We start from the raw sequence: 18,650 nt of genomic DNA on the forward strand, positions 1-18,650 counted from the left end.
CTGAGCCCATGTTTACCTGCCCAGGGCTGGACCTCAGAGAATGAAGTTGAGCTTAGAAAACAAAGAACTGCTGTCTAGGGGAACACTAGCTCTCATGTTAGCATCACCTTGTTGCTGCATGACAGCAAGAAATCATTGATCAATATTATGCTTTACAAAGACTCTGCTGATGGAGCTGGGCAATGTTTGAAATTTCAGCTGGCACAGTTGTCTTGTTTTTTATTCTTCTATTCCTCTAATAAGAAGAATACAATACAAGAAGGTATTTATCTACAGTAATTTCACGACCATAAGGTGCACTGGACTATAAGGAGCACTTTTTTTTTTTTTACAGCGTGGATCCGTGCACTACAAAGTAAGAAATTAGTAATGGAATTGCATGATCGCGGAGTTTACTGGCAGGCGCTCAATTTGCAAACATTTTTCACAGATTGGCGTAGCTTTTAAACGCAGCCCCAAGCACCCTCCCCGTGCCACGGGCCCCGGCACTCCCACCTGCACCTGGTGCTGGCTGGCGAGGCAGGGCTCGGGGCAGTCGCAGCTCGCGACTTCTGCGGCAGCCCGCTCCCTCCATCCCCGTGCTGCCCCGGTGCTCTGGCAGCCCCATGCAGCTCCGGGAGTCCCACACTGCCCCAGCACTCCGGGTGCCCCGTGCCGCACCGGGAGCCCCACACTCCCCTGGCGCTCTGGGAGCCACAGGCTGCTCTGGGAGGCCTGTGCCCCCCCAGGCTTTTCCCCTGCGGCGTTGCTGCCCTGATGCCGGCGGCTTTCCCCCAACTGCCCGGGCAGCACCGCTACCGCCACCGTGCTTTCCCCCAGCCGCCCGGGCTGCGTTGCCGCTGCCGCCGCTTTCTCCCAGTTGCCTGGGCCACACTGCCACTGCCCCGATGCTGGCGGGCTCGCGCCGCGCTGCCGCTGCCCTGATGCCGCCACTGGGCAGGCTCTGCTCGGCTCAGGGCTGTAGTGGGCTTGCACTTCTCATTCCCCCCACGCCTGGGCCGGGGCTGGCACTGCCCGGCTTCTCATTCCCCTCGCCCCCGCACCCGAGGCGGCACCACCCGGCTTCTTGTTCCGCCTGGGCCGGAGCCAGTGGCAGCTCCCTCCCTCCCTGCGTGGCTCCTGCCGGCCGTGGCCGCCCGCTCCCGCCCCCCCTCGCAACTCGGTGCTCCCATGGCACCACCCCCCCATTGCGGCTCACACTTCAGTTTGGCAAATTTCACAACTTTGTCCATTATATAAGGCACACCGGACTATAAGGCGCACTTCCGGGTTCGGGGGAAAATTTTAGCCAAAAGGGTGCGTCTTATAGTCGTAAATAACTGTAGTAAGAATTGTACAGAAATATTAATATTATAAATTATTAAATGATAGAAATGTAGTAAGATATTCCTGTAATAAGAGAAATACAGTAATGCTTGGGATTGTTGATTTCTCCCATTCTGCTTTCCTTAGAATCTTCTTTATTTTTAGGAAAAAAAAAAAATACTAAGAAATGTGGCTTCCTCCTCCCAAGAGAAACAGGGGAAAAAGCTGTCAGTGAGAATGTATCACTTGCTCACTTCAAAACCACAGGTTTTATTTTGTAAGGTTTACAGTTGTGCTAAGAAGAAATACTGTTTGTTGATGATGAAAAATGTTTGGTATGTGGACGCTTTTACCCTACCATATGTCCTTTCTCTGCTCTAGTGTTAGTCCATTTGTTAAATAGCCCAGCTGTGCTACACCTCTTTACTTGCCTGAGAAAGCAGGAACCCCAAAAGTGTTCTTTTTTCCGTAGTGACTGGCAAAAGAGTCTACTTGCAATCAGCAAAGATCCTGCTGATATATAACAGAAAAAGAAAAAAAAAAAAATCTATGTATTCTCTCTTACTTTCTTTGCCCCAGGTGCAACGGCACACAGAGTCCAAGAATCAAAATAACTTGTGTTTTTTGCTGAAACTGAGTCCTGCTTGCATTTTCTTCTGAACCCATTCCTTACTCTACAGTGTTTCCCAGATCAAAAGCTGAGTTCATTCTCAAAACTTGGGTTTTTGGCATGTAAAGCAGATGCTGGAATTCCAAACTGATGTGCTGTATGTAATTGATAATGATTGATAAAAGACAGCTTGCACCTGCAGGACCTTTCTTTGTGCAGGGTAAATAGGTATCTGAGGAGCTCAAGAAAGGAAGCTGCAGAAATTATCTTTTCCATTCTGCAAAGGTTGGTTTGTGTTTCCCTCTTTGTACCTTCAAAGTCAGGATTAGTATTGTTTACACAGACAGAAGGCTTATGTTCATGATGATTAATGGAGAGGGAAAGGCCTTGAAATCCATCACATCTAGCACATTGCCAGACTAAATTACTTAATCAGCTCTCAAATAGAAGAGCTAAGGCATCACTTCTTAACTTGGGATGCTCATTAAATTTCCCTAATTTAATCATAAATTTGGGCTACTTTTTTTTTTTGATACTTTTTGCTTAATGTGTAGTTTTTGCTTCTTGACTATGCATTAATCTTCAGTTTACATTCAGTTTAACTCAATTTCAGTGTTACAAAAGGGACTGAATATATCACTGGGAGAGTAAAAATGGAGCCAGACTTCAGAGGTCCACAATAAAAGGACAAGAGGCCTGCCATGGACAGTAGCTGAAAAACAGGAAATTTAATTTAAACTTTAAAAATTAATTAAAAAATCCTGTGAGGGTGAGCAGTGGCACAGGTTGCCCAGAGGGCTGATCAGCTACCTGGAGCTATATTCAACACCCAAATGGACAGAGTCTTGAAAAACCTGCTCTGGATTTCGCTAATTTGAGCAACAGGTTGGGCTAGGCAGCCTCTAGCATGATAAATCCAGTATTAAAAGTTTAAGATACATTTAAAGATGAGACACCTAATCCTGAAACAGATCCTAATTTCTGCTTTAAAACCAAACCACTTCTCACTGGCTGCAGCATCAGTACTCAGTGCAAGGGTCCATAGCTGGGAGATGAGGTAAGTCCATTTGAGATAAGTCTTCAGTATTTGCCTGGGCAATGTCCTGCTGTGTTATGATGCTTTGCAGAATAGCTCACCTTCACAAGAATATCTGGCAATCTCATCATGTCCTGCTCCCTCTGAATTTAGGTTCTGAGGGCCAATGAGGAAGTCTCCTTGGAAAATGCTTTAAAACTCAAAAAAATCTCAATTCTTAAGAAAAATATGTAACTTCATATATATATTAGATGAACATTATTCAGTGTTACAGCCAGTATTGACTCCATTAAGAAGCAGCTGCCTTAATTCAGCTCTGTATCTGCATATATGTCATCTTAATTACAGGCTACCATCTAATTACAGGCTACATCTCTTTTTCCAAATATATTTTGCTTCATGAAGCACCGAGGATGAGTAAGCATCTTTTAAAACCATCTAGTCAACTTTTCATTTTTTCTTCTGTTTTTTTTTTGCCCTTTCTCCTGTCTTCTTTCTTCCTTAATTTTTCCTTTTGTCTTGTTTCTTTCTCTTTTTTTCATTCTTCCATGCTTTTAATCAGCTTGCAAAATAGCAGTCCAATTCTCAGCTATATTTATTCACTCAGTAATAAAGTATTTTAATTACGTATTTCTTCTTCATGAGGAAATGTTTTTAGCTATTGCTATATATGTTTATAGCTATTACTATATAAGCTGTTATAAATCTTGCAAAACATGCTAGAACATTGTGCATTTAAACATTCAGTGCTGTGACATAAAATAATGATTAAAACAAGTATGACTAATCATGCAAATCTTTATAATTCATATATGTAAGCCAGGTTTCAGTTCATATAAAAAGGCTTTCAGTAGTTCAACTACTACAAGTACTTCTACTACTACAAGTGAGAGTCCATTCTTTGCACCCAAGTAAATTTTTTAAAACAGCACAAAAGAAATACTCGAAGAAGAGCTGCTTTGGCTCTGGTGGGGACTATGCACTGCCACAGGTGTTTCATGGTGTGTATAAAGGATCAGCTTTTGATGAAACATGTCAGCTGATAAAAGGTGCTGTATCCCCTTTGGCTTTGCTGTGTCCTGTTTTAAAGGCAAAAACACCAGAGAAAAAGTGTGGTGGAGGAAACACAGAGAGGAGAAAATTCCTCTGTAGGATGTTTCTGTGGTGGTAGACTTGTGGTGTCTCAATGTATTTTCTATAAAGTAGACGGAGGGAAAAAGGAATATTAAGTTTGATCTGGAAACGTACTGACTCTGCAAAAGATTTGAACTTTGAATAATATTTTAGGTCTGGAGCTAGTTTGCAGACATTCCCAAAGTGCCCAAGACTAAAAGTTGGAGTTTACAGCAATGTTGTCCAGCATAAGAACTTCTGAAGCATAATAGCAACTTAATACATTGCCATCTATTCAGAACTGTTTTAGCAGCTTTGGTTCATAGCATTAGTTCTGCAATGTGATTTTTCTGAGATAGTTCAGTTCTTGTTTAAAAGAATTTCAACCCATGGCTAATATGGGAGTTCAGAAAATTAATTTCTTAGCCTGTTTCAACCATGTTGTGTGTTATAACAGAAAGAAGAAATGGACAGAGGACAAAAATGCAAAATTAAGAAAATAGTTGGGATTTAAAAAAACTTTGATAAGAAACAAATTATTCATGCATATGTGGCCAGGAGCAAGATTGGTTTTAGCTTCTAGATGACATTGCATATAACTTCAACAAAGAAATTGGAATAGATCTATAAATAGCAGATTTTTCACTGAAGCTGAAACCAGCATATACAAATGGTAAGAGAGGAAAAAATCGAAACCAAGCACCATATGTACAAATTTTAGGTGGTCCTAGTTCTATGGACTCAGTGTGAGTCATGAGGTTTGCTATACTGTTGCTTTGTAAGATCATTTTCAGAAACAGTGGAGAGTCCAGGTCATCTGTTTTATCTGATGTCACTCATACAAGAAGGAGCTCTGCTGTGATTTTGCTAATTTTCAAGTAGCTGGATGGTACAGAAGTTGTATTGAATACTGATTTTTCATCAGGGAAATTACAGTAATTTCACGACTATAAGGCACACCAGATTATAAGGCGCACTTCCAGGTGTCGGCAAATTTCCGAACTTTCTCCATATATAAGGTGCACTGGACTATAAGGAGCACTTTTTTTTTTTGCAGCGGGGATCCGTGCACAACAAAGTAACAAATTAATAATGGAATTGCGTAATTGAGGGGTTTACTGGCAGGTGCTCAATTTGCAAACATTTTTCACAGATTGGTGTAGCCTTTAAATGCAGCCCCAGGCGCCCTCCTTGTGCCGCGGGCCCCGGCACTCCCGCCCACCCCCGGTGCCGGCTGGTGCGGCTCAGTGTGGTGCGCAGCTTGGCTCCCGCGGCTGCCACGGCTCGTGGCTCGCACTTCTGGGTTGGCAAATTTCCAAACTTTGTCCATATATAAGGTGCACTGGATTATAAGGCGCACTTCCGGATTTCGATCAAAATTTTAGTCAAAAGGGTGTGCTTTATAGTCGTGAAATTACTGTAAATATCTTTGGATATTATAGAGGTAGTAATCTCTGATCTGAGGGTATGCATGCAAGCATGGTGAGAATGTGCTACAAACAAAAGTAGCAGCTCCTGACATCCAGCCCGTGGGGGTTGAGCTGAGTTGGAGATTTTGTGTTCAAGATGGTCCCACTTGGTAGCTGGGGTCTTGCCTCTCTCTAATGAGGAAACACGAAGAAAGAAGTTTGAGGTATGGTTGTTTTTTTCAGAAATACCACCTAGTTCTTTGTAGTAGTATATTAGGTAACTGTATTATCTTCTTCCTGGGATCCTTCACTAGACATAGAGTTTTTCTTCATCAGATGTTTGCTTTGCTGGAATACGCCTTTTTGGTGCCCAGGCCCAAACTAGCAGTCAGTTTTCAAATGGAATGAATGCAATCACACAGACCCTCGATTTCTCACTGAAGATAAGATTTTAGCTAGCAATGAAAAGATGAATTTTAGCAGCTGGTTCTTCTTCCCTGTTCTGTCTGTTGTGCATACCTGCCTGTAGGTGTACGCAGTACATGACGTGCACCACAGCTGCTGGGTGTGAATTGCCTGATGAATTTGGGCCAGAAGCTTTCTCAGGAGCTGAAACCTGCAGTGATAAGGTCTGTCTTTGGCCTGCTTCACGCTGTACATTTGCTTATTCTGATGGAAACAAATGCAATCACAAGATGCATCCCTGTCGTAATGCTTGACATGAGTAGGGGTTTGACTCATTGGAGTTTGTAAGAAAATAGGTTTTCTGCTCATTCAGTGGTTTTGTTTTCTCTAAGTCAGTCTTGTTGAAAAATGGAAGCAGAGCAGACTAAAAGAGCAGGTGCATGTGTGGGCAAGGAACAGCTTTGAAACTTTTTCCAGTCTGGGTGGGAAAAACAGACTTTAACTTAAAGTGATGTTCATTGTGATGATGTTTTGTGCTAGAGCTTTTCCTCTTTGGTCCTGTTAACTTTATATCCCAGGAGAGTATCACTGCCAATAGTAACAAGTTTTTAGAGGCTTTCTTAAACCTCTTACTTCACAGAAATCTCTGAGCTTTCTGGCTGTCTGTCCTTTTCTAGCCTAAGCCTTTCCTAAGAAATCCAGCAATTTTCCACTTGAAAATAGCCATGGGTAAAGTCACACACTACTTTCACATAAGATTAAGGGTTTGACAAGGGTAGTGGGAACAAAGAAATTCCAAATTAGGTCTGCTTCGTGTCTCAACTCCCCTCTCCCAGCCCCTTGTTACACAATAGTAAACTTTCCTAATACAAGTAGGTTGTTGATATACTTCCAAGAAGAATTCCAGTTAGCTGAGGGATGGGATTAAATGGATTAAATAACCTCCTCATTTTTGGGTAAAGGAAAAAGAAAAGTGTGATTAAAGGCCCATACCAATGTGAATTTTCATTATTTTGAGCTAGACTTGCCTTCCGACCTGCCTTGCAGATGATGCTACCCTCCCTCAGTGGGGCCCTGGATGTTGGTGTGGGCACACTGGGTGCGTGGAACTTGCACTTCAGACACTGCCATTTCAGCAGGGTGCAGTCATGGGCTGGGAGTCGAGATAGCAGCTGGACAGAAAAGCTTCAGAGAATGTAAAATGTCCTCTGTCAGTCTCCATTTAGTGCCAAACTGCTGTTTGCTGTCTTACTCAGCCAGACCCAAGGCCTGGGAGGGCCCAAGGACCTCCAGTCCACCAGCCTGCTCCTACTGGTGTTTTTGGTGGTGTCTTCCATTTTTGCTGTGTGGTGTGGTTATGGTAAAGGAAATACCTTTTCTTCCCCAGCACAGACATTTGATGTCCTTCTTTTAGGTCTTCATATGGCCTTCTTTTCCTAAGAATTTATGGGGCTTCATCTTTGTACGAAGTATACAGATTCTCCTTATGTTACTCCACCTTTTAATGAAAACAGATTTCTCCTTAACCATACCCATCTTGTCTCATTTTTCTGACCCCTGAGGACAGGAAATAACAATATGAAGGTCCACACCAAGGTTTGGCAGCAGCTGAGAGCTTCATGTGTGGCAGATAACTACTGGAGATGTGACTTGGATGTGGATACACAACTGTTTTCATCTTGGTCATTTCATGGCATTGTTTGTCGTTCCTTGCCCTGTGAAAATTACTGGCCACAAGTTTAAGCAGCAATAGGAGTGTTTTTTTAATTGTGTTTTCAAGAATCCCTAAAACGCATTTTTTGCTTCTTTCTAAGGTCTAATTTCCCTTAACATATTGCTGTTATGAAGAGTCACATATAAAAGGCTGAAAACAAATGCATGCCAGATCTCACTTAGGCATCCTGTCTAATTAGTCTTAAGTATAAGCAGTGGAGTAGTTTTGTATTGTGTACATGTTTTTTTTAAAGTAAACTTTTTGTTTTCTTTGATTTCTATATTAATTTGAAAAACATGCTGCAACAGAAAAATTTGTTTCACATTTGTTTCAAATTCAAATTAAAGCCTTTCACCCCCAATCAAAGAGTTTGCAAGGAGGAAAAAATGGATTTGTTGACCTTATCATGACTGGATCTCATCCTGATCCAGTGCCAAATATTTTAGCATTGAAAGGAAGCAAAAACAAGAATTAAGAACTTTCTCTGATTACTGCTGGGATAGTAGCATTTCCTCTACCTGCAATGGAACGCTTCAAAGCAGCCATTTATTCAGGCAGTGTAATTCATATCTCTTTTTACTGGCTGACTTACACCTTTTATTTTACCATAACACTTAGGCCTGTGTCCCTCCCACCTGATCTTATTCACCTAAGAGACCTGTCCTCAGAGGGTGGTGACTGATTGCTTCCTGGAGAGGAGGAGCAGAGAGTGCCTGGCATAACCCAGTGGCAATGCCTGCCTAAGAGATGTGTTATCTCTGTGCCAGAGCTCTCTTACTTGTTTTTTCTCAGTCGTCATTGATTGGGTGGTATTCATTGAGTGTGACTTTCCTTCTAGCTTAGTGTGACAGATTAGATAAATAATATAAGTATGTAAAAATAGTACCTCAGGTTTTTAACTGTAAATTGACCAACTGGACCAAAGGAAAGAGGTGGACATGGTGTGAAAAATACTGTTAGCTATTTGGCTATAAGGGTACCTAAATGCTTGCTCAGCATTCATATCTTTGAAAATCTGCCCTCACGGTTGTGCTGTGCACAACCTGTGCAAAAGTTAGCAAATATTCATAATGTGTTTGGAAGATTAATAGTGTCATAATTTTCCATACCCTGTGGGTGTTTTTTTTTGCCTTTTTTCCCCCATAAACCTGTGTACTAGGGGCTCATTGGGCTGTGCATTAAATAATTGAGTTGTTACACCAACAGCCTGTGCTAAAAGGTGTTACATCAGTGATTTCTTTTTCATCCCACTGTGCTTTGATCTCCTGCTATAAAGCAGAAGATCTAACAGTGGAAACTTTTGAAGATGATAGATGAATTGTACTAATTCACTTTTCATAATCCTTACAAAAATGTCTGTCCTTATCAGTCAGAAGAGGCTTAATAGTTGTTGACTCTCGAAAGTCTCATGCTATAAGGATTGCAAACTATGGAATTACTGTTACAAAATATTTTACTAGCATATTTTGTAATCCTGTTGTAAAAGGTTTAGGATAAATTAATAAAGATGCTTCTTTGTTATAACCATGCTCTGATTTTTGTATTTTCTCACTAAAATGTAAAATTATTTTCAAGAGAGCACTGTGCAGTAGTGAATAGTTGATGCCCTTACTGATGTTAATTGCCCAGATTTAATTTCATATCACTGGAATTCAATGAAACTGTCAGTCCAAATATTCTAATTCCAAACATTATGTGCTGAAACAAATGGTGAAAGTCTTGGCTCACAATATATAAAGTACTGTAGCTGAAGGAACCAGTGTGACAGTAAGCAGTGTGTAGAGTACTGTTTGCATATTTTGAGAGTGTAAAATATGGCATCTTCTTAGAAGGAACAAGTGTTTGAGCTTGTATCCGGATGAAATTCACACTTATATTTTCAGATTAAGTCAGTAAAGTTAGTGCAGTTTCCCAGGATTTCATCCAGCACAATCTTGCCCAATATATCTTTCATTAGTTGTGCTCCCCACATCTCTGGTAAACCCTGCTTAGAGAAAATTGTCAGCAATGCTTAGAATTATAAAAAATGTCCACCAGCTCTGATTATATTTTCTCCCTTTTCTTTGCAATAGCTTTGGGCCAGATAATGCTTTATGTCGATGGCATGAATGGAGTGATAAATCATAATGAAACCATCCAATGGCTGTACACGCTTATTGGCTCAAAGGTAAGACTCTCAAAAATTCTCATTTTATATGGTTTTGGTGTTTTTTTAAATGCATTTTATTTATTTTATTCTTTTAAGGTATAATTAGACTGTGTGTTAGGCTCTAAAATATTCCATAATATTCTGCGTGAAAATCAGGTCAAACTGAGCTGTTTCTTCTTTTCTACTGTTTTAATACTCTGCTCTTAAAAGTAAAGATGCTCTCATTACTGTCTGTGCTGCCATTGCACTTGACCACAGAGAAAATTTTTTGGTTTTGTACTTGCAATTCCCAAGGCATTCTCTAGAACCACTTTACTCACCATTCTACATTGCTCAGCTCTGTTGAGCACTGGGGGAGGACAGTTCAGTGACCTCCTTAAACTAGAATACGCAAGTTCAGTTGGAAGTCACCTACAACAATCATCTAGACCAAATACTTGACAGTATTTGTGTTGTTCAAATACTTCTGAAACACTGACAGGGTTTGGGACTTGCCCACCTCTCCAGTAATCATCTTCCAATGTTTGCCCACCCTCTCAGTAAAGAAATGCTTCCTAATGTTGTCTACTTTTGCCTGGAGAGCCCCAGAAGGCAAAATCTGGTACCTAACTGCAGGGTATTCTTTGTTGGTCCCTTCATATCGAGACAAGAGCTGAAAGCTGGAATATATGCAGCTTGGGTAGGTCTTCTCCAGTGGAATAGTGATTTATATAGTGCACAGTCTACTTTTAAGGCCATCTTTGCTGGAATTTGAAAATCAGAGCACAGATTCTACTGACCTGCTATCTTGGCCTGCCATAGGCTGGGTAAACCCACAAACATACCCTTCTCCAGGCTGTTGGCTCTCTTAGTAAGCTTTAGAAAGCTTATTAAGGCCTGCCAAGGGCTACTGTTGCTCTTACCATGCAGACTTATACATATATAGGTATGTATGACACAATAGCTAGAACAGAGTATGGTAGTCTTTGTTTACAACTCAAAAATTGCTGTAATTGGTGGAGTTTGATCCATAATTATAGTTACTAAGAAATTTCCAGGAATTTTTCAAGTGTCTGAGTCACAGAAAGTTGCTGTTGGATACTGCAATGACATAGAGAGGCTGCTGCTCTCCTCTTTTCCTCTGAGAGCTCTCACAACACAAGGAGAAAGAGTTCAATGTCCCAGGAGGGGTCCTTTTTTAACTAGATTTTTTTCTACAATGTGCAAACTTCAATGCTGCAGCAGATTGTCAAGTCAAAGAACAGATGCTGCATTATTGAAAGAACTCATTTATCTTGGGTTGACATACCTATATTGGTACATAAGTAAAAGTAAGTTAATTATGGTTATCAAATCTTAGGGTTAAAGGGCAAGCTTCATGATTGGGAAAAGATAAACTTTTCCCCAGTATAAAATGTTCCATTCTTGTCTAGGTTTTACGCTAGGCCATTTGTCCTTTTGAAACAGAGGATTTAAAAGCAGTGGAAAAGCAATACAAGATGAGAGAGAAACCATTTGCTTCATGTAGATCCTCATTTTCTATGGAACAGATAAAAAAACAAAAAAGGAACAAAAATACTGCCGTATCCGTGACTATTTTAATTCTCTAAAGCACATAATGGGAGTGGAATGGGAGAGAAACATGAGTGTATTGCTACCTTGCAGATCAAATTCTTTCTAGATTTTCTTGCTCCAAGTACTTCAGCTTTTGGGTCCTTAAGCTCCTTTCTCCCTCCCCCATGGCCAGCCTGAATGATTATCTCCATGTCCTGGCTCAGTGCCTGCAGCTGAGGAATGCAGGCAATGTGCTTTGAATAGTTTGGTTTCAGGTAGCATTAAAGTTGCTTTTTCATTATTCTTCGACTGTCTTGGAGGAGATCTAAGTCCCTGTCTGTGTGCCAGAAGTTAACCGAAGGTATGGCAGGCTCACTGTCAGTGTGGTGGGACAGCTGCTTTATTCACTTAAGGGTGGTTTTGCCTCTCTGTGAAAAATGAAGCCCTGGAATTTGCAATGCACCTACAGTCTGATTTTCAACCCTGCTATGCTGGTGCCTTTTCCACAGCAAAGATGATGAAAAATATGTTAACGTTGCTGAGCAAAAAAAGGAATAGTGAAACTGCCAATTAAGTCTTGGGACAAATCCCTCTAATAGGATGCAGGAGGAATATAGTTATTCCGTTGCCACAGCTGTTACACATGGTTTCTTGCCTTCTCAAAAGCTCTGACTGGGTTTAATATACTTAGCAGTGGAGATTGTTGAATCTGTTGCACAGATATTTTGTATTGTTTTTATCAAAATCTGTAGTGGTTTTGCCCCTTCACTGTTGCTTACTATGCTCTGTTTGCAAGGGGCTGCTGGCTCTGTCACCCTGGCTCACTTAGAGCAGTGGGTTGTTGCATCACACGGGTTCAGCTGAGCACCTTGGGGGCTGGCATGCTCAGCACTGCAACTGATTTTGGTACCCAGCTCCAAGATCACTTTATGCACCCAGCAATACTTCTGTATAGGGATGGGGGAAAGATACGGGAAATAAAAGTTTAAATTCATGCGAAAGAAGGACTATAAACAATTTACTGAAAGCCTCCCCAGATTGTTGTCATTGTATTCCATACTGTTGGAAATTCTGCTGCAGTTTTACCCCTTTGAGTATCAATGAATGTTTATATTGATGGATTATCAGAAGTTGTTCATAATTTTAGTGCCATTATCTCTCTGAATAAAATTATTACAGCGGCACTTAAAATTCCAGTGGTGTGACTGCACTGGCACTGTTATCATTGTACCAGTTCAGAGGCATCAACTGTGTCAGGGTGAAGACTGTAGACTGCTTTCCAGTCATCAGTGGCTGATAAATCCCTGGCATAGAACATTGGCAGCATAATCCCAATGTAAATGTACATAACTACTATCTCATCATTAGCTATATGGGCAGCAATTCATCAGTGGTTCCCTGTTTGACGAAGCATTCAAGTATGTGCTCAATTATGGGTATATGGTTACATGCTGTTGGCTTCCAGATAACTTTAATACATAACTGAGGTCAGCAGTGAGCTGCTGCAGGCATGCAAAAGAGGGCTATAGCAGGGCCAAGGCTCTAATCATCTTATATAACCTACAAATTATGTAAATAGGAAATATGAGTGTCAACCAAGTTTTCTTTTAGCATTTGGTGCTAGCATGGGACATTGGTGCAAGAGAGTTTGGTTCTTAGAAGACAAAACTAGAAGTCAATTGAATGCTAGTTAACAGTGCTTTCAGAATTGCTCCTTCATTCTTATCTTTTTTTTTTTTTCTTTTTAAACTAACCTCTCAAGGGTGATTCCTTAACTGGCCACATGCTGCAACACTTGTATTTCAACTTCACGGTGCCTGGGAGATAATATTTCAGCATTTTCTCAATATTTCTGCCATCTATGCGTTACTGCTCATGCAGTTGGAATTAAGTTTTCGTGTTACATTGCAAATATATTTAGGCTGGTTGTAAATGGACTTGAGGCATTTGTTTATGCTGGCAGTTGGCACTGGAGCTCTTTGGTTGATCACCAGCAGGTAAATGGTGATGGCTCTTTGAAAATTTCTCTTACCCAAAAAGAAGCAACACCAGGTTAAAGACATGTATGTATTATGCCTTATTAAGTCCATAGAATGTATTTCTCATCTGTAGGGATGTATAAGATTTTATATATATACATGTGTGTATATGTACATTAAAACTTTTGTATGTGTTGGTGATTCCTCTGACCTAGTAAAAGAAAGTGTACAATACTTTTAGTGCATCAGTGCTTTTAGATCTGCAGAACTAGCTATTGGCTGTTTACAAAAAGTACATTTCTGGACCAAACATCTCGGAAAAAACATAGGCGTTTATATCTAGAGAAGCAAATGTTTCTTTGCATCACAAACCCACAAGCTTTTGCCAATCCATCTTGGTTTTCAAAGCCCCTTCTAAGGCATAAAGTGGTCCAAAATCTGAGTCTAGTTTCACCTTTTCTCCTGTTTTTGACTGCTCCTGATAATGATTATTTTTTCCCAGTTGATGATCCAGGCTGTTCTAATTTCCCCCAGGGGAGCTAAAGCCCCTTTTTGGCATTGTTTTCAGTGGAAAATAATCCATTTTCAAAGTGGTGCTGGGTAACCTCAGAAGACAGAGTGGAATGCTGGACCCAGGCTGATACAACGAGGTTGATTAAAGATTCCTATCTCACATCTTGTTTTAATTTTTTTTTTTCCTACTTTGCTTCTGTCTGAGTCCTAGATTGCGAAGTTAACTACAAACTTTAACTATCAAGTTGTTCCCTGTGCCTTGTGTGAACCTTTTGCTTCCTTTGGTATTGAAGAAATGACTTTCTGAACGTTTAAAAATGTAACTGACAGAAAGAAGCAAAAAAAAACTATTTCAAAGCAAAAGAAAAAACAAAACCCAATACATTCAGATAGAACAATGTAGTTCTAGTGAGTAAATTTGTTGACTGCAAAAGGAAAGTCATAGAATCACAGAACCACAGAATTTGTTTGCATTGGGAGGGTTCATAAGATCATTTAGTTCCAGGCTCCCTCTGCCACATGCAGGCACACCTTCCACTAGACCAAGTGGCCTCTCAGGGCCCCATCAACCTGGCTTCAAATAAATCCATTAGGGGCTGCTTTTTCTACATGGTGCTGGGGCGGGTTAAAGGCATGTAGTTGGTAGTCATTTCAGGAGAATTTTGAGAAAAATAATACTCTTGTTCACAAAAAAATCTATTTTTTTTTAAACAAATGAATCGTTTAAGGTGTGTGGAGGTAAATACTCAGTCAAAATTCTTGCATAAATTAGTCTCCAAAAGTCATTTGTGTCTGTGCTACACTGAAGACATAAGCAAAGTTGAGAATATCATAACTTGATCTTTTCCTCAATAAATTTTTCACCCAATCCTATGCAACTGGATTTTAAAGTGGGTCTCCAAATAAATATCAAAAATTTGTTCGTAAGTTGTAATTTTAAGGGATTTAACAGATATCAATAAAATCAAAATAGTAGTGTTAGTAGTACCAAACTGCAAAGCACATTGAATGAAATCACTGCCAACCTGGATGACATATCCTTTTGGTGAGAATCTTGGAAATACTAAGTGTTTGGATCTCACTTAACTTTCTGACCATATATTTTGAAAAATAATTATGTGTATAGGTGGTCTATTCATATGCCTGATTTTTGTGAGCAGGAGATTGTGCTGTAGAACTGTCCTAAGCTTTATTCTCAATGTGTTTGGAAGATGATGTAGGAACTCTGGCTAGCTAAAAGAATTATGAATCCAGGAAAAATCACACAGGGGACCTACTGTGATCAATTTACATGTTTTCTTCCCAATCTGCTGCCCTGATGGTTAACAAACCTTCCTGCAGCTTCTGACAAATGAGATGCCCCATACAACTTCAGCACAGGCTAGTTAGATTGCATCATTGCTCTTTTACCTCCAACCACAACTCTGACAAGCTTCTAGTTTTGTTCTGTTTTCAGGCCTAGACCAGGTAGAAATGTTAGCTGAGTATCAGTCTTACAGGCTTTCTGTCTCCTTTCTTCCTGGAAGGGTTCAGAGCAAAACTGAGATCTCCACTCAAAGCCTAAAATTATTTCAGTCTCACCCACGGGCTGCCCTGCACTAGATATCTTGGGCTGTGGTGAACAGGTACAACTGCTTTGAGTTCACTGAAACTGAACATTCATCTCAGCCTAGCAGCTGCCTCTAGTAGTTAATCTACTGTGCATTTGACCATTGAACTGTTGTTATGAAAATGGCTATGGAAGGGAGAAACGAAATCCTGGCTTTACAGGAACTTTCCTATTTCCGACCTGCTGAGGTCTTGAGCCTATGCTTACCCCAGCTGCCAGAGAGCTTTCCTCCTCTTTCACTTAGGAACTGGATCAGCAGTGTTGCATGAACTGAGTTTATTTGGAATTGTATTTAATTAGTGCTTTGAAGATAAGGATCAGGATGTTGCAATAAACTTGGAATAGGATATACTAGCCAGCACAGACTGTTTTATGCACTTGCTTTAGTCTCTCCATCTCAGCAGACAGACTGCTGTGAGTGCTGCTGCTCTTTACCAAACATATTTGTAGGTAGATTTCAAAGTCCTTCCATCAGACACAAAAGTAGTTGAGTTTTGTTCCTGTAGCTCCATCTGTTGCTTTCACTTCTGAGTATTTTGAAGGGATGAATACACATTTTTCTGTGTTCAAAATGAACTCTTGTAGATTAAGGAGATATTAGAAAACACACAGTTCCTTCACAAGACATCAGAGATCTGATTTCAACTCTTTTGAAGTGAGGAATGAGAAAATGTAATGATTAACTCCCAGCAATGTGGCAAATACTCAGACCCAGTCTCATCTGTTCAAAACTGTTTAGGAAATTGTTGGGTTAGAGATGAGGGAAATATGTCCAGCTATTCACAGAAAATACCATGTTGCGAAGGAAGGGCAAGAGGAGAGAAAAAAGCAAGAGTTAACAGTAGAATTAGGTGGGGGACAAACCAAAACAACCCTAAAGTCAGAGCTAGCTTTCAGAATTGCTTTGATCTCCCTCACTACAGTAATTCAGTGTCACAGCCCTGTTACCATTCACATTTGTGAGCAAAGTGCTGTGCTTCATGCCCTAGCTATTAATATCTATATTAATTAGATAATAGATTAATGACTTTATATAGATAATTAATATATATTATATCTTTATCTGCTATTTGCTCCTAGTGTTTTCTAACAAGCATTATGTCCAGCATTGCTGTGAAAGGAGAAGGTGCAGTTGGAAAGTTTGTATTGAGGACTGAGACAAAAGGAAATGGAGCTTACTTTATCCAGCATGCTTGAAGCCACCAGTGGGAAATGTCTTTGACAATAAAATCAATTGCCTGACCGAAAAAAAAAGTAGAAAATAAGTAGAAAACAGAATGAAGAAATAAAGGACAAGGATAAAAATGCACTAGTTATAATGCAGGTTTATAGTGTAGTATACACATGAGATTTCTGTGCATATTTAAATGCAGAAATCAACTTGACCAGTATAAAGCACATTGTGGTCGTTATGCCAAACCTTTTGGGACAACTGTGTTATCATTTTGCAGGGTAGAAATATCAATAGTCCTAACTCAGGAGTTTAGTAAGCTGCATTTTTAGGAGTGTTTTAAAATTAAAATAAGCAGTTGCATATGCACCTTTTCTGCAAACACTGTTTCATGAACTCTGGTCTATAATGCTTCAGTTTTCAGAGTTGGCAATTTTCTGGTCTTGTTGATCTCAGGTGTTATAGTGATGCATCTTCCTTGACAGTGGCTGTGGTGCTTGGCAGAAGGTATGTGGGCTATTAGAAAGTTTAGCTGCAGGAGCAGGGACACTCTTCTGGTGCACAGTCATTGAAATGTCACCAGACTCAAATTTGCCTTTACTGATAGGACCATGTCAGCAGCATGTGTGGTACAGGAGGTAGATCACTATGAAGCATAAGAAAATACCCTGAGATTGGCTCAGTTGGTTACAGCGCAGTTCTGATAGCACCAACATTGTGGGTTCCATCCCTAAACAGGCCATTCATTTAAGAGTTAGACTTCATGATGCTGGTGAGTCTCTTCCAGTTCAGACTGTTCTCTAATTCTGTGGTTCTGTGAAAATGCACCATAGTGAATGGATATGTTTCGACGAAGGATTAGTACCTCTACTGAGCTGCATGGTGAGACCAGTAGAGGAAACAAACCTGGCATCCAGATCTCCAAAGACATAGTTAAGCATCTTGAATTTCAGGCAGAGCTTTTGGTTATTCTGACAGCAGAAAGCAGCATATGGGGGTGGAGGGTTGCAGTGGTGGTGCTGAGAAGACTCCTGCACTCCTGAAGGAGAAAGGAAGTGGCCAACCTTTTGCATTCTTGAGTAGGTGTTGACATTCTGAGATTTTGTGACTTAAAGAAAGGACATTATGGTTAATTTGTACTTACTCCATCAGATTTGAAGAATGCAGATATTCAGTCCTTATTTTACCAGAGCTTTGGGTTCAGTTTACATATCTAGCTCAATACACTATGATATTTATTCTGTCACAAGCAGAGTTCAGTTATTTCATAGGATGTGGGTAGGATGTTTTTGTTAATCCCTCAGTTTCTCAAACTGTTTATAGTAGCTTTGTAACCTCATTAACAAGTTACTTCTTCCTCTCACCTCTATTTTGATGCTTATTGAATTGTTATTAAAGATTTTTGAGAGCCACACAATTGGTGTGGATTCTTTTTATAGGTTTTTGAAGAACTGCTAGGTTAGTTTGCATGGCAGTAGCAGAAATTCCACACAAAGTCTCTTCAAATGTTTGTCTGTGCAAGAATCTCTTACCCTTCTGAAAGTATGACTTGAATCTCCTGTGTACTTCACAGTTGCTGCTATGAGGCGTATAGGACCCATCTTTTTCTACAGAACTGTGCTGCTTAATCTTCTCTCTCAGTTATTTTCCTGAATTTCCTCTCTTTGAACAGAAACTGAATTAGTAGATACTTCATTGCTTTTATTTTTCCTCTTAAATTAATCCTAATTTTCTTCTGATACTGATTCTTAAATCAGTATCTGTCCTCATTCCCAGATATATATAGTGCAGTGGTGGAATTTTGCCTACAGGAAAGAAGGTGGTATCCAACATTTTTTGCAGCATCCTGTAAACCAGATCTGAGACAGTTCAGCCAACACAGCACTTAAGGTACCAGTGTTTTACTTGTAACTTAGCCTGGAAGAATGGCCTAGTTAGGGAGAGGGTTTTTGCATTGGGAGACCAAGGCTGAATCCAGCTTCCAGACACATCTTGAACCAGTTCTTAAATCCCTTTTTGCCTTAGTCCCTCATCTGGAAAATTGGTATTTGGATTTTAGAGCCCTGGAGGAAGAATATAAGGGAGTAGAAGGACAGATTATATG

General features: G+C 40.3%; 1 protein-coding gene across 6 annotated transcripts in view; it reads left to right on the plus strand.

Moving 5' to 3' along the window:
* Positions 1–18,650, plus strand: part of FHOD3 (formin homology 2 domain containing 3) — a 384,381-nt gene that overhangs the window by 222,942 nt on the left and 142,789 nt on the right. For all 6 annotated transcript variants that reach the window (XM_033076601.1, XM_033076348.1, XM_033076416.1 and 3 more), the window contains exon 6: positions 9,665–9,759. In XM_033076601.1, the coding sequence (XP_032932492.1) occupies positions 9,665–9,759 (95 nt within the window). The remainder of the gene's footprint in view (positions 1–9,664; positions 9,760–18,650) is intronic.

Source organism: Catharus ustulatus, chromosome 1 (genome assembly GCF_009819885.2).
Source record: "Catharus ustulatus isolate bCatUst1 chromosome 1, bCatUst1.pri.v2, whole genome shotgun sequence".
NCBI lineage: Eukaryota > Metazoa > Chordata > Aves > Passeriformes > Turdidae > Catharus > Catharus ustulatus.